This window comes from Phodopus roborovskii, unplaced genomic scaffold, assembly GCF_943737965.1.
Source record: "Phodopus roborovskii unplaced genomic scaffold, PHOROB, whole genome shotgun sequence".
Taxonomy (NCBI): domain Eukaryota; kingdom Metazoa; phylum Chordata; class Mammalia; order Rodentia; family Cricetidae; genus Phodopus; species Phodopus roborovskii.
Genome location: NW_026126480.1, coordinates 19,600,871 through 19,614,873, shown reverse-complemented (window position 1 = coordinate 19,614,873; position 14,003 = coordinate 19,600,871). Strand labels below are relative to the sequence as shown.

General features: G+C 48.6%; 1 protein-coding gene across 1 annotated transcript in view; it reads right to left on the bottom strand.

Annotated features, from left to right (window-relative positions):
* Positions 1–304: 304 nt before the first annotated feature.
* Positions 305–14,003, bottom strand: part of Swap70 (switching B cell complex subunit SWAP70) — a 59,033-nt gene continuing 45,334 nt past the window's right edge. The window contains exons 7-12 of the mRNA XM_051192669.1: positions 13,139–13,320; positions 10,394–10,501; positions 8,905–9,071; positions 4,031–4,229; positions 2,904–3,000; positions 305–2,369 (exon numbers count right to left, since the gene is read on the bottom strand). Coding sequence (XP_051048626.1) covers positions 2,263–2,369; positions 2,904–3,000; positions 4,031–4,229; positions 8,905–9,071; positions 10,394–10,501; positions 13,139–13,320 — 860 coding nt within the window. The 3' untranslated portion in view covers positions 305–2,262. The remainder of the gene's footprint in view (positions 2,370–2,903; positions 3,001–4,030; positions 4,230–8,904; positions 9,072–10,393; positions 10,502–13,138; positions 13,321–14,003) is intronic.

The window sequence follows — 14,003 nt, the reverse complement described above, 5'->3', positions numbered from 1 at the left end:
GAGATGTTCTGTTGAAAATTCTCTATTTAGATCTGTACCCCATTATTTAATAGGGTTATTTGGTGTTTTGGTGACTAGTTTCTTGAGTTCTTTGTATATTTTGGAGATTATCCTTCTGTTAGGTATGGGGTTGGTGAAGATCTTTTCCTCTTCTGTAGGGAGCTGTTTGGTCTTCTTGACTGTGTTCTTTGCTTTCAGTTTCACACTCACACGTTACCATTTTATTAAACCAGCTTTAAAATGTATGATGTTCTGGTGTGTTTAATTTTCTTTTGAGTTCACTATACTAAAAACAAAACAAAAACCCCATAGAAAACATTTTAATATCTTAGAAAAATTAGCAAAAAATTAAGAAAGTTGAGCATATTACATTGTACAATGTTTAGATAAGAATGCTTGAAAATTATAAATATTTTGTTCCTTCTCAATACAGCAGATTCCAAAACAGATTTTAAAATGTTTTTCATTCACAATTCCTGCAGATAATATTATCTCTAGCTGATTACAGAGAACATGCAGACAGGCACTCCTAACGTTTCCTGTAGCTATTACAGAGACAAGGCGAGGGGTCGACAGGCACTTAGCTGAAGCCACAGCAAGGATCAGGAGAGGCCCATGAGCATCCAAGCATCTGCCCAAAAGGGAGTCACGGAGTCCACATCTGTACTGTCTTCTTTATCACTGTTTAAAAGGACTTTCTTGTCCATTCCACAGCACTGCAGAAGTCGGTGTCTACAGACTGCAGATACCTCTGCACAGCCCCCATACAGTGCTGCATGCCCTGGAAGCAGGCTTGCACCCAGCCAATGAGGGTCGTGGCCACTGCAGGCCCTGTGTTAAAGGAAAGTCAGGCTGAAGGAAGAATGAATGTTCTGGCAGCCAGGGCAAGGCAGTCCCTTCACCTCAGCCTCCCCTGGACTCCCAGGCCCCCTGCTTCCATCCAGACAGTTCACACCAGTCAGTACCTTCTTGCAGTTTCTTTTCCTCATTCTCTCCAGGGTCACTGAAGTCCCCTAGGAGACATCATTAAGCCACTGGGGAGGCCCTGGTCCCCACCTGATAGCCCAGCAGCAAAGACAAGAAAATACTGGTGAGTGAGATGAATGGATGGCCAGGCAGAAACACACACCCAAGTCAGCTACTCAGCTAGGAAGGTCCATGACACAGTGATATTCTGCATACAAATCTAAACTTTATGAAGGCAACTATAAACATTAAATAAAATTACAGTCATTAAGCAGCCCAAAATCTTAAGAAAAATTTATAAGACTTCCATTGGCAAATGTCTTCCAGTCATAAAAGGTAGAGATTTATGGAATTCTATTCAGTCCGTATGTAAATACCAGGAACACTGAAATCTATCTCTAGATTTGCACACGTCTGGAATGGCCTCCTCTCTGCTCCAAGACAAAACTGGACCAGGACACTCAGGGTCCTCTGCTGTGTTACTGAATTCCGCCTTTTCTGTAACTTGGAAACCACCTTGCTGTTTACAACAGGCTGTGCAGGGAGTCACTGCACTTAAAGACACCAACCAGTGCGGGAAGGCTTACTATTCTCAATCCCAGACCAGACTACAGGTGAAAACCTTCCTCGATACACTCAAAAAAGAAGCCTAGGAACCATGGCCTGGTCACCCATGGAGGAGAGAAAAGCAGAGACACAGTCCTAGCTTGGCTGAAGCAAGGGCTTGCCACCATCCCGAGACACTTTACATGTACCCAGCCCACGTACTGTCAGCTTCCCACTGCGTCCACATTTAACCTCACAAACTACCCAATCGCCACTGGTCGCAAGTCAGCCCCTCTACTAGTCAACAACGTGCACTCGTGGACCAGGGGGCGGGCGGCAGAGACACTGGGCCAAGATAGGTTTTGCTTTGAAGTGAGGGGAGAGGAAATGCAAATGAAGCATGCCATGGGCAGATGGCCAGGTCCATCACAGCACCAGCAATGAGAGCTTGTGTCACCTGACAGGGAAAAGCAAACAGGCCAGCAGAGGAGACACACTGTCGGAGGAGGCAGCGGCTGCAGGGCTGCAGAAGGCGACAGGGAAGGCGGCCCCAGCCACACCTGTGCCAATGTTCTCGCCCAGGAAAGCTCAGACAGCCCTAGAAGGTAAATACAGCGTTCTCAACATGTGGACCCCGCTGGAGTCCCGAGGGAAGACAGTTAGAAGCAGCAAAGCCAGTGTCCTTGTCCTGGGCATGGAGCTCGACTCCTCACTGATGTGACTGGCCTGGGGTGGCCACTGGGAGAGCTGTCACTCCGTGGTCTTCTTCTCTTTCCAGCTCTTCTCTCTCTCCTCAAGCTCTGCCTGGGTGAATGCTGCAGGTCCCCAGTTGGTGATCAAGTGAGGATTCTTTGAACCTAAGCAACAAGGATGTCTTCAATTCAGGTACTTCCTCCACACTTGTCATCACTCCAGGGACAAAACAACCTTTCTACTTCACTCTGAGAAATGCACAAAAAGGCCCAAAAGAGCTGCAAGATACATGCAGGGAGGTCACCTGGGGCCACTGACTAAGGAGGACAAGCTGTTCAAGAGAGACTCACAGGAAGCAGCTGGCCTTCAGGGTGACTCTCTACCCCCATCCCCCCGTAGGGTCCCTGGGACCACAAATGTCCGTGTCCCCATCCAGGCTTTGATGAGGGTTCCGAGGACCTGAACTCAGGCGGCCGGGCCTGCAGAGCAAGGGCTTCACCCTGTGAGCCATGTCAAGGGTGACCCTGCTCTTCAGTTCCAAGTGCAGGGTTACAGGCGCGTGCCCCTACCCCCAGTTTTATATGGTGCGATGCATAGAAGCAAGGGCTTTGTGCCCCTAAGATAGGTGTTCTTAACACAACTCACATAAATACAACAGAAAGCACATTAAAGTAGACCATATAGATATATAAAATTACCTGGTTCTATCAATCGTATTAACCCCTCATGATGGGCCACTTTGTCCTTCCAGCTCTTCGTCATATTCGTTGCCATCTCTAGCTTCTTTTTAACTCCCTAGAACAAAAGTGGCAGTTTAAGAACCAAGTAGTGTGGGCTGGCACCTATTGTATACCTGTGGGTCCCCTGGTTAAATGGTCAGAATCACTCTGGGAGGAGGAGCTGCCATCGCCACTACCACACATTAGCAAAAACTCAGGCTCAGAGAGCTAAGCATCTGCCGAGGGTCACATGCGGGACGCAGGGCTGGTAGCCAAGCCAGCTGATTCCAAGGCTCTTCTCACCTCGTGCACATGACCTCAGGACCCTACGCGTCAGCTGACTGCCTCTCTGCTCCAGGCTGCCCTTTCCCAACCTGTCTTGTTGCTATATTGACTCTCACTATAGCTGGCAGTCCCAGCTTCAACAACAGGATCTGAAGGACAGGGAGGAAGGGGCTGTTCTCTGTGCTGCCACTCACTGGCGACAGCCATGGTCACGGTGGCTTGAATGAGAATGGCCCCCACAGACAGCTGGTGGGACTGTTTGGGGAAGGGTTAGGACAGTGACCTTGATGGAGGAGCTGTGTCACTGGGAATGGACTTTGAGGTTTCGAAAGGACTCATGGCGTTCCAGTGTTTTTCTGCCTTGTGCTTTCAGATCAAGATATGACCTCAGCTTCTCCTGCCTCCATTCTCCCATCATGGACTCTCACAACCAAAGCCCTAAGTCCAACGGAACACTTTATTGTCATAAGTTACCCTTCCAATGAGGTGTGACCTCGGCTGGGTGCTCCACCTCAGGGAGGTAGGCTGCTGACTAGACCTGTCACCCCCGTGGTTCTCAGAGTTTGTTCTACAGCTTGGTGGGGACTCTCTGTCACAGTCTGTAACCGTGCAAACTTCCCCACTCATGCGCCTCTGTGGTCCCCAAGTGGACCAACACCCCCATCCTTTCTTCTCTATGCTAAGAAAGATCCCGCTAAGTGGATGCAGGGGTTTTGCGTTTGTTTGCAAGCCTCTGCAGAGTGGGGCAGAGCCCCACCTCCACCGCAGCTGATCAGTTTCTAGGGAGCCAGTCACAAGTGTGTGCAGGGGAGTCCAGCCACCTCATACTGCTCCAGCGCCTGTTTCCGCTCCAGCTCCAGCTGTTCCAGCTGCGCCATGGCCTCCTGAAGAGCCTGCTCCTTCATGACTCGCTGCTGCTCCAGCTCCTGCTTCTCGGCCTCTGTCATCTGAATGGCCTGCTGCTGTGCCAGGTGCCACTTTTCCAACTCAGCTCGCTTAGAAGACTCTTCCTCCAACAACCTGTAATGCAGAAGAGACCCAGGTCACATCCTGCTGGGGACCCCCCAACCCAGATGGGAAAGCAGTCATCTTAATGCCTGACCCCCATTTTATAAGGAGCTGGGAGCCAAAGGAGTCTATCACGAAGTTAGGGAGTAGCCCACGTATCCTGCTGTAAGTGTCCTGAGTCTTACCCCCTCTATGCAGGAAAAAGAAATTACCATTTAGGCAGCACTGAGTGTGTGCCAAGAACTGAGTCAAGTGTTTTCCCCACTGTTTCACGAAGTGCACGTAAGAGCCATTAGTGGTCACACTTGAGATGACGAAGGGGGACCTTAAGCCATCTACCTGCCAGGGGATGGGGCCAAGCTCTGCAACTTGCTTGGTTGCTACAACGTTAAAACATTTCTTCATCTACCAAAGACCCATTACCAACAATCCAGGAGATGTAGCCCCTCCTCACAGATGAAGCAATGTGTCTGCACGTGCATTGCACAGAACACAATGGACTTGAACACATATGTGTGACTCCAAAAGTGTTAGCTGTATTAACAGCCTGGCTTGGACTAGTCGACTGTATTCATATTTAAATAAATAAACCAACACACGGGCCAAACCCAAATTCAAGATGCAGACAGTATGGTCAGGACATAAATCTAACAAGGAGCCACACAGAGTGAAGTCACATGGTAGGGCAGCCACTGCCACCTGCAGCATCTGCTCTCTACAGCAGCAGCAAGGAAAGAGACTCAGCCTCTCCCTGGAGACACATTCGGGCTCCTGAGAAGTCTCCTGGAATACAGCGACCACCACGGAGCCCAGCACTGCAGTCTGACGTGCACAGCTCTTCAGTGTGCACCTGTGACGTGTTCCTCTGGGGATAACCAGTGAGGGAGGCTGCAAGACCTCTGTGTTTGCACAGTGGTGCTGGTGAACAGAGGGGCAGTAGGCCTTCTGGGGGCCCAGCGGCTGGAGAATCAGCACAGTAGGGTCTTGTGCGAGGTGGACCCCATCTCCCAGAACTGATGCCACCTTCAGAACATGCCCTTGGCAGCAGAGTATGAAGACCCGAGCTTGGCAAAGCAGTTGTTCTTCCTGATGCAAAAGCAGTTGACACAGAACCAGGGACAATGGAGATTCTCTCTTGCGGTGGCAGGGGCAGCAGCAGTCCTGACACCTACGGCCGGCCGTGTCCCTGGCAGCCCTAGGCCCATCCCCCTTGTTTCTGCCACTCTTCAATGCCTGGCCACCCTCCCTCCGTGGGACCGGAGAACTATTTAAGAACACTCCTGTAAATCATCTTCTTGTCTTCCCTCATCCAAGTTGGTTTCTGTGGTTTGCAAATTAACCTCGGACTAAAGACTTGAGCATCTCCATCCTCTATTTCTCAGCTTCCTGAGAAACAAATTTTAGAGAAAGAAACCAGCCAAGTACGTGCACTTACATGCCTGTCATCACTGCCGCTCAGGAGGCTAAAGCAGGAGAATCAGCTGTGCGTTGCTGTAAGGGTGCTGGGACTTGAACCCTGGCCCCCCACAAGAGCAGCAAGTGCTCTTAACCAATGAGCCATCTCTAGCCCCTCTACTTGTTTTTCTGATATTTTCTTGGCCTAACACTCTCATTCTAGCATTTCTTCCAACATTTTCTTAATTCTGTACATAATGTATCTTCCCCATCTGTGAGGAGATAAAAGAACAGAAAGCTGCATGCAGACTTTATGCTAAAACACTACAACATCTGCAATACCTAGCCTCATCTTCACAACTCTAAAGCTGGCCATCACCCTTATTTTACATATAAAAACTAAGCCTTTAATCCCAGCACTTGGGAGGCAGAAGCAGACCGATCTCTGCAAATTTGAGGCCAATCTGGCCTACAGAGGACAGCCAAGGCTACACAGAGAAACTCTGTCTCTTGAAAACAGAACTACAAGTTTGACATAGTAAAATACTACTTTAAACTCATATAGACTAAAAGTACCACAAACAGGAATTAAGTAGCCACGCCTCACCTGCGAACTCAGGCCCTAGCTGTCCTCAAACACGTGAAAAGCGTTGCAGAAGCTGGAAGGGAGGCAGCAGTGCACACTATCCACCAGGTACACGAGGACCCTTTCAGCCATTCAAGAATTATTCCCAGGCCTGAGAGGTTGCTCGGGTGGTATCGAGTGCTTGTCCAGCTTGTACAAAGCTCAGGGTTCAATAGCTAGTAATCTTTATGGTACATGTCTGTAATCCAGCACTCAGGAGACAGAGACAGGATGATAGGGAGTTCAAGGTCAGCTACAGATAGATAGCAAGTCTGAGGACAGGCAGGGATATGAGACACTTCCTCAAAAATAATAGTCGTAATTCCCTGGGCACTTAACTAACTCACCATGTGCTGGGTACTGCCCTAGCTGCTGGGAATGCAGACATGAGTGAGATCCAAACTTGGTTGGCTGGCTGGACTTCTGAGATGGGCCTTATATAAACAGAGCAGGGTGGCCTCAAACTTGCAGTGGTCCTCCTGCCTCGGTCTCCTGAGTGCTGGAATTACAGGCATGCACTACCATGCCTGGCTCCAATCTAAAACTCTAATGAGGAAAGTTAAAATGAGATAGATTATGGCTCAGCTTCCAGAACTTCCCAACAAAATGTTAAAAGTTTCCTTTTAAATTTTTATCAGATAATCTTCAGAATTATATATTAAAAACTAACCGTCTAGCTGGGCAATGGTGGTGGACACCTTTAATCCTAGCACTTGGGAGGCAGGGACAGGGGGAATCTCTGATTTTGAGGCCAGCATCGTCTACAAAATAGGTTCCAGAAAAAGAAAAACAAATAACAAATTTCAAGCCAGCTATGGTGGCACACACCCTTAGTCCCAGAGAAGGTCGAATCTGTGAGTTTGGACCTCTAGTCCACATACCAATCTCCAGGCCAGCTGGGGCTACACAGTGAGATCCTGTCTTAAAAACACAAATCAACTTTAGTTTAAAGACAAAAATAGTTGAATATGCATATGGCCTTTCTGCTGGTCCTTCTAGCCCATTCCATGCCTTTGTGCCACAGGGTGCAGACTCTGTAAACTCACCTCACTTCAGCTTCCTCTCACCCTCTCACGGGTGGAACTGTGATGAGGCACTTCCTGCCCCTGCCACCATGCTGTGCCTTCCCAACAATAACTGACTCTCCCTCTGTACCACAAGCCAAAGGAAACCCCTTCCCCCAAGCTGTTTTTATCATTAACGAAACAACAGAAAAGTCACCACTGCAGAGAGCATCGTCACTGCACACAGGAGAGCTGACACTTCAGTGAATTTCTGAGTTCTCTGGTCTTCTGCCACTTAATCTCAATTCCCTCCAAGATGACTGAAACACAGCGTGCCTTCCTTCCCTGTGGACTCTGTGCATAAGAGTAATCTAAGAACTCCCGGCACAGAACTAATCAGCGGCTCAAAATATGTCTGGTATCGCTCAGAGTGCTGCTCTTTGAAAGTGATACAGGATTCGCACCTTCTCCCAAATGACCTGCTAATGCCACTGTCAACAGCATCAGCCGCAGCTCCACGTAGCTGGCAGCTCCACGTAGCTGGCTGGGGCCACTCTGGAGTGGCTTCTCTCCTGCCATCTTTATTCGGGTTCCGTAGATTGAACTTGGGTTAGCAGCACGTGGCTTTTAATTCCACTTGTTTGTTTTATGTGTGGCTACACACCAAAGTGCGCATGGGAAGATTCAACATCAATTCTCGGGCCTTGGTTTTCTCCTCCCACCACGTGGGCCTCAGGGATCGGACTCAGGTCATAAAGCCTGACTGCAAATGACTCCACCCACCAAGCCATCTCTCCAGCCCCGTCACTTTTGGCAAACTCCCTTTCCCAGTTTGTTTTTCTATTTTTAATATTTTAAGAAATTCTTACTGTGTGTATGTGTATTAGTGTGTGTGCTATGGCATGAGTGTGGAGGTCAGGGGACAGCTCTGGCTGGCAGGGATGGAACTCACGGGGACAAGCATCTTTTACCTGCTGAGTCTCCTCATTAGTCCTTTCCTTCTCATCCCAAGGTTTAAACAGCATCTTTTGCTTCTCTCCATGAAAACTGGCAGCTATACAGATTCTAACGGCTCACCTTCTGAGTGTTCCCTAACACAGCGAGAGGGTGCCACAGCTCAAGGCCCAGGGACATCCACACTGCCTCCCACAAGGGATCACAAAGAAGCAAATGGGACAGCAGGCTAAACCAGGTCGGCCCCTCATCACTCTGGGGTCCTCATTTTACTTTGTTCTCTGGGATGTTACAAAGACCCAAAGCAAAATTTTCTCTGAGAATATGAGTATCACAACTGTAAACCTGATTTACAAATACCAATCCCATGCTGCCAAAAAGAGAGTGTGTATTCCCTCATTATTCACAATACCTCTGTCATGCCTGCCCTTGCACCAAGGGTCACTCGGGCCTGGACAGTGACAAAACCAAGTTTCCACCAAAGCTGACTTGGCTTACAGGCATTTTAGAATAGAATAAGCAAACACAGCCCCACATTGCTCTCAGCCACAAGGCCCTTCTTTAGACCCTCAAGTGAATCAGAAGACATCCAGCCAGCCCAACACCCAGAGTCCCTGGACAACACGTGGGCTCGGGCTTCCTTTCTGCCAGTGTTAGAATCCAGAGCAAACAAAACCGACAAGGGCGAGGGCTACCGAGCAGTCTGCACCTGGCCTGAAGCTTGCGCACTGTCTCCTCATCCTGCCGGGCCTGCCTCTCATCCTCAAGGGCTTCCTGCAGTTTTAGGTACATGGCTTCCAGCTCCCGAACTCTCTGGAGATACTGTTCCAGTTCTGAGGACTTCTGGGCAACCTGCTCCTCCATCTGCTGTCTGATCTGGAGGGATGAGAGAACCACACACAGTCTTGCTCAAATGCAGGCGACTTCTTCCCTAGGGCAAGGCCCATCCCACCTCTACCCTTGAGCTAAGGATGGAGGAAATGAGGACATATACCCAATCAATACCAGTGCTAGGAGTCCAAGAAAATAAACTACAACCCAAAATCTGCATATGTTCTGTCCTTTGTACTCTATATATTTTTACTCAAGTCAAGATTTATTTATTTGTGTTTTTGTTGTTGTTTTGAGACAGGGTTTCTCTGTGGATAGCTTAGGAGCCTGTCCTGGAACTCGCTCTGTAGACCAGGCTGGACTGGAACTCACAGAGATCCACCCACCTCTGTAATTCCTCTTTAAATTCTTTTCTATTTTAAAATCAGAACCTCTTTGGCAAATTTTAAGGGTGAGCAGAGCGGCCCATGATGAGGTAGGTGAAGTCCCACTGCCTCTGCCTCCTTCCCCGTCCCTGGGGCACCAGTACCTAACGAGTGCCTGGATATCCCTTCTGCATTGAAGAGGCGTTAACCCCTGTCTTAAAAAACAAACAAACAGGGCTGGAGTACAGTTTACTGTAGAGTTTTTATGTAGCATGTGTGAGACATAGGGTTCAATCCTCAGGGCCCTGACACACATACTATCACACATTTTGGTGTATGTCTCTGCAGTTTATGAATTATGTCACTGTATTCTCAGGAGAACCCTGAGAGCTGACAGAATGACCTCTAATGCAGGAAGCACAGAGCAAGGAGGAAGGGCAGCTGGGTAGCCTCACACACATCACACTCGCCTTCCTCAACACAAACAGGGATCTCGCCTCTGAGCAACATCGGACCATGGTCAGGCAACTGGGCTCAGCACAGCGGTGCCCCATGGGAGATGTGTGTGCCAATAACCAGCTAACTCCACAAAGCAGCCTGGACCTTGCCATGGCCAGAAGAGCAACCAGAGCCACGGCCTCGGTGTTCACTTTGCTCATTATGGAGGAGAAATGCTGTGAATTTAGGGTTACGTTCTCACAGCTAATCACTGTCCAAACCAGAGTCTTTTGAGAATGAAAAAGATCCTGATTAGCATCATCGTGGGATGACAGACACACGTCAAAGAAAGAAGACATGTTAACCACATTAACCAAGCGTTTGTGACTGCGCTACATACGATTCTGCTCAGGGGTCTGCAACATAAGGTGTCTACCCTTTACCTCTACCCCTCTGATACACACACAAACACAGCTCCCCCAGTAGCCACCACATATCACAGCAAAGCTTGGACACAGCAGCCGCCAGCCTTCCTTTAGCAGGCACAGCAGGTCTCAGCCTTACCAGCTTCTCCCGTTCCAGCTCGGTGCTGAACCTGGTCTGGAGTTCCACTTGAGTCTGCAGACGCTTCTTTTCTTCATCTGCAGCACGAGATGCTGCTTCCTCCAGTTTCTAATCAATCGATCAAAAAGCCACCCCCAGAAAAGCAGGATCATTATATTGGAAGATAAAGCCTTGCTTAAGCATATGAAAAGAGCCAGTCAATAAAAAGTAAACACGGCTGTGAACACCCTGGAATGCCATCCAGTCTTCCCCATCAGCATATAAAACAAGCAGGTATGAATGACTTGATTCTAAACCCTGTGCAGAGATGTGAGGGCGGCCACTGAGCCATAATCTCTCGGACAGTTTGACCTAGTTCAGGGGCTGTCTGACGGTATCGTCACTTAGTACACCCACTATTCCTCCCACTGTTACCAAGGCTCAGCTTCCAGGTGGGTGACACAGGGCGCTTCCTCAACCCCCACTCCCACCCCCTCACACACAACCGGTTAATGAAATTATTTTAAAGAACAGAACCAAACACGGTAAAGGTTTACAGACTATCCTAAGGGCATACACCAAAGGAGAATAGTCATCTGAGAAAACGTATGAGGGGCTGGGGCTGGGGCTGGGGCTTGGTGGTAGAGTGCTTACCCAGCATGCACATGGCACCAGAGTTGATGCCACCCTCAAAAACAAAATATAAACAAGAACACAGAAAACAAAACAGCAACAAAAGACAGTCAACTGGATCTTGGGCCTTTCAGGCATAGGCACTCCCATCTGCCACTCCTGGCAGATGAAACCAGAGACAAGAGCGCCCTCTATATGCTGCTCACATCCCAGGCTACAAAGCAGGCAGGGTCTCACTTGCTGGGTAAAAGCTCCACAGGAGAAGATGGGTGACAGCAGGCTGTGTCTCTGCTTGGCAGCAGAGGCTCTTAAAGCAGGAGTATAGATCCAACAGACTGGTGCTGCTGTCTCCAACCAAGGAAGCCTCCTGCCTCAGCTCCCAAGCCGTCACACACACACCCAGCCTTTCCTGGAGGTTTTGTTCAAGGTTAGTAGGCTCTGTGGCTCTCACCAAAAGAAGTGTCTTGGTTATGTGTGATGTACAAGTCTAAGGCACAGTTGAAAACAATAAAGATTTGGGCCACAGGAATTAAAAGGAGGCTGGCAGCACCACACAGCAAACCAACCAGACTAGGTAAGCCTGACAGAACCAGGAAGGCTGGCTAAGCAGAGCCCTCATGTGGTCAAAACAAGTCTCAAAGACTGAACTCAACCCCAGACTGTGAGCTGGTTAGTTCTGAGGTCACTGCACAAAACAGATCAAACATCCAGAAATCAGTGAACTCTAGCAGTTAGGGATGACATCGACAAACGTAGACAGCCTAACAGGGAGGAGAGAAGGAGAGCAGCTTGGAGGGTCATTCCAGGTGACTGTGGCCATGCATAGCCACGGCTACATCTCTGAGGAGCAGACTGAAAGGCCACAAGGGTCCAGGAAATACTCCAGCCAAGTCACTAAACAAATAACCAAACAAGGACAAGCTGAGGGCAGGGGTGTGAGGATCAGCATCCACAGTTCCTATAACATGTTATCTTCTAAAACATCCAAAAAAAGTACGAGAAACAGGAAAGTGTAACCCATAAGTAGGAAGAAACAGTAAAACAGATACTGCCTTTGAAGAAGCCCAGGAGGCACAGCTACAAAGCCATTACTGAGCATGCTAACAAAGAATAAAAGGAAGTCACGGCTAAAGACATAATGGAAGGAATAACAATACCCACCGAGCAGAGAATACCAACAAAGAGGCAAATTTAAAAGAGCCAAATGGAGCTGGCAGGACTGTGATGTTCAAGAATGGAATGAAGTCTTATAGAAGGATGGGGCTACGGCTCACCTGGAGAGCCTTCAGGAAGCCAGGGAGCTGTTGGACAGAACGTAAGGGTGAAAGGGGAGAAAAAGTATTTGAAGAAAGAAATAGACGGAAACTTTACCCAACATAATGGAAAGCCTTGGTTCACAATTCTAAATAGGTCAAAAAAAAAGGAAAAAGAAAAAAAAAGAAAAGAAAAGAAAAAAGAAATGTTTCCCAAACAGGGGCAAGAGAATCTCGTCTACACAGCCAGCTTTGGGCCAACCAGAGCTGCTGCACATTGAGACCCTATCTTAAAAACAACAGCAGCACCCACAAACATGGCAGTGAAAAACCACTGAAAGACAAAAAGGCCTTGAGTGCAGCAAAACAATAGGGCCTGCAGTAAACAGCACAGCTGACTTCCTCTCAGAAACACATGACTAGTTCTAGACAAAGTAGCCTGTGAAGCTGAAATACACCATAGCTGACTGCAGCAAGTAACTGGCTAGCCCTAGAAGCAGAGTGAACAGCACCACTCAAGATGGTGGTTTTTACATCAGCACAGCCTTCCTGACTACAGATCTAGCTCGGCTTCTACTCAGTTCTGCTTCTGTATGTGTGTCCTACAGAGCGATCAGAGCACATGTGAACATGCATAAAAATGGGTCAAGTCTACACCCTACAGGACCATCTAATAAGGACAAACGGGACAGTAGGGACAGCTGAGGGCTTTAGTAGGCCCAGAGCTGGACACACTTCCTGAGAATTCAGGTCACCAAACCTGTCCCTGAACTTATCTTAACGTAGGGTGGGTGAAGCGAAGTTCCTAAGGCTGTGTAGCTTCAGTACTGAATGGGACAGTGTTACCCTTGCCGTGCCCCGGCCTCTCTGTCCTACCTACCTTCCTCACACTCTCCAGTTCCTGTTGCTTGTTCTCATTGGCGGCTTGGAGCTCCTTCATCTGCCGTTCCAGCTCCTCCTGCTCTGCTAGCAGCTTCCTTCGGAGCTCTTTCCGACGCTGGCGGGCCTCCTTGTGTGGCGGGGGGCTGCCCAGCTTCAACAGATGAACAGTAGAATGGATGGCTAGAAGGACAGGAGAAAGAGGAGCACTGTACTTTTACATGTAGCACTCGAGTGATGGGGTGAGACATGAGCACATTCTGGTCCTGCCAGTGAGCAGAGGTGTGGCCTGAGAGGCATCTGCTTCTCCAGCTCCCACATGAGGAGTATGCTCATTGAGGTCTCTTCCACGTGCAGGTGCACACCTGTGCTTACAGACACTTCATTGGGAACACTTAAGAATTTATGACACAGCTGTGCGGTGGTGGCATATTTCTTTAGCCCCAGCAGGCAGATCTCTGTGTTCAAGGACAGCCTGATCCTCAGAGTGAGTTCTAGGATAGGCATGGCTACACAGAGAAACCCTGTCTGGAAAAACCAAAACAAACAAAAAACAATGTACAACACATTCATCTCCCTTCCACATACTTTCTTCAAAATCACAGCAACCCTGCTGTCTTTGGTTACCAAGTGTTAATACTACGCTAATGCCTGGTCCTTTTCTACTCCTAAATAAGGACTGGCAAGATGACTCAGCAGGTAAGTCTGGAGACCATCTGATCCTTGGGACCCATAGGTGCCCGTACAAACAAATCATGGGTACTCACACACAAGCAATAATAACAAATAGTTTTTAAAAGCCAAATAAAACTAAGGCACATGCTGGGCGGTGGTGGCTCAGGCCTTTAATCCCAGCAAATTCAAGA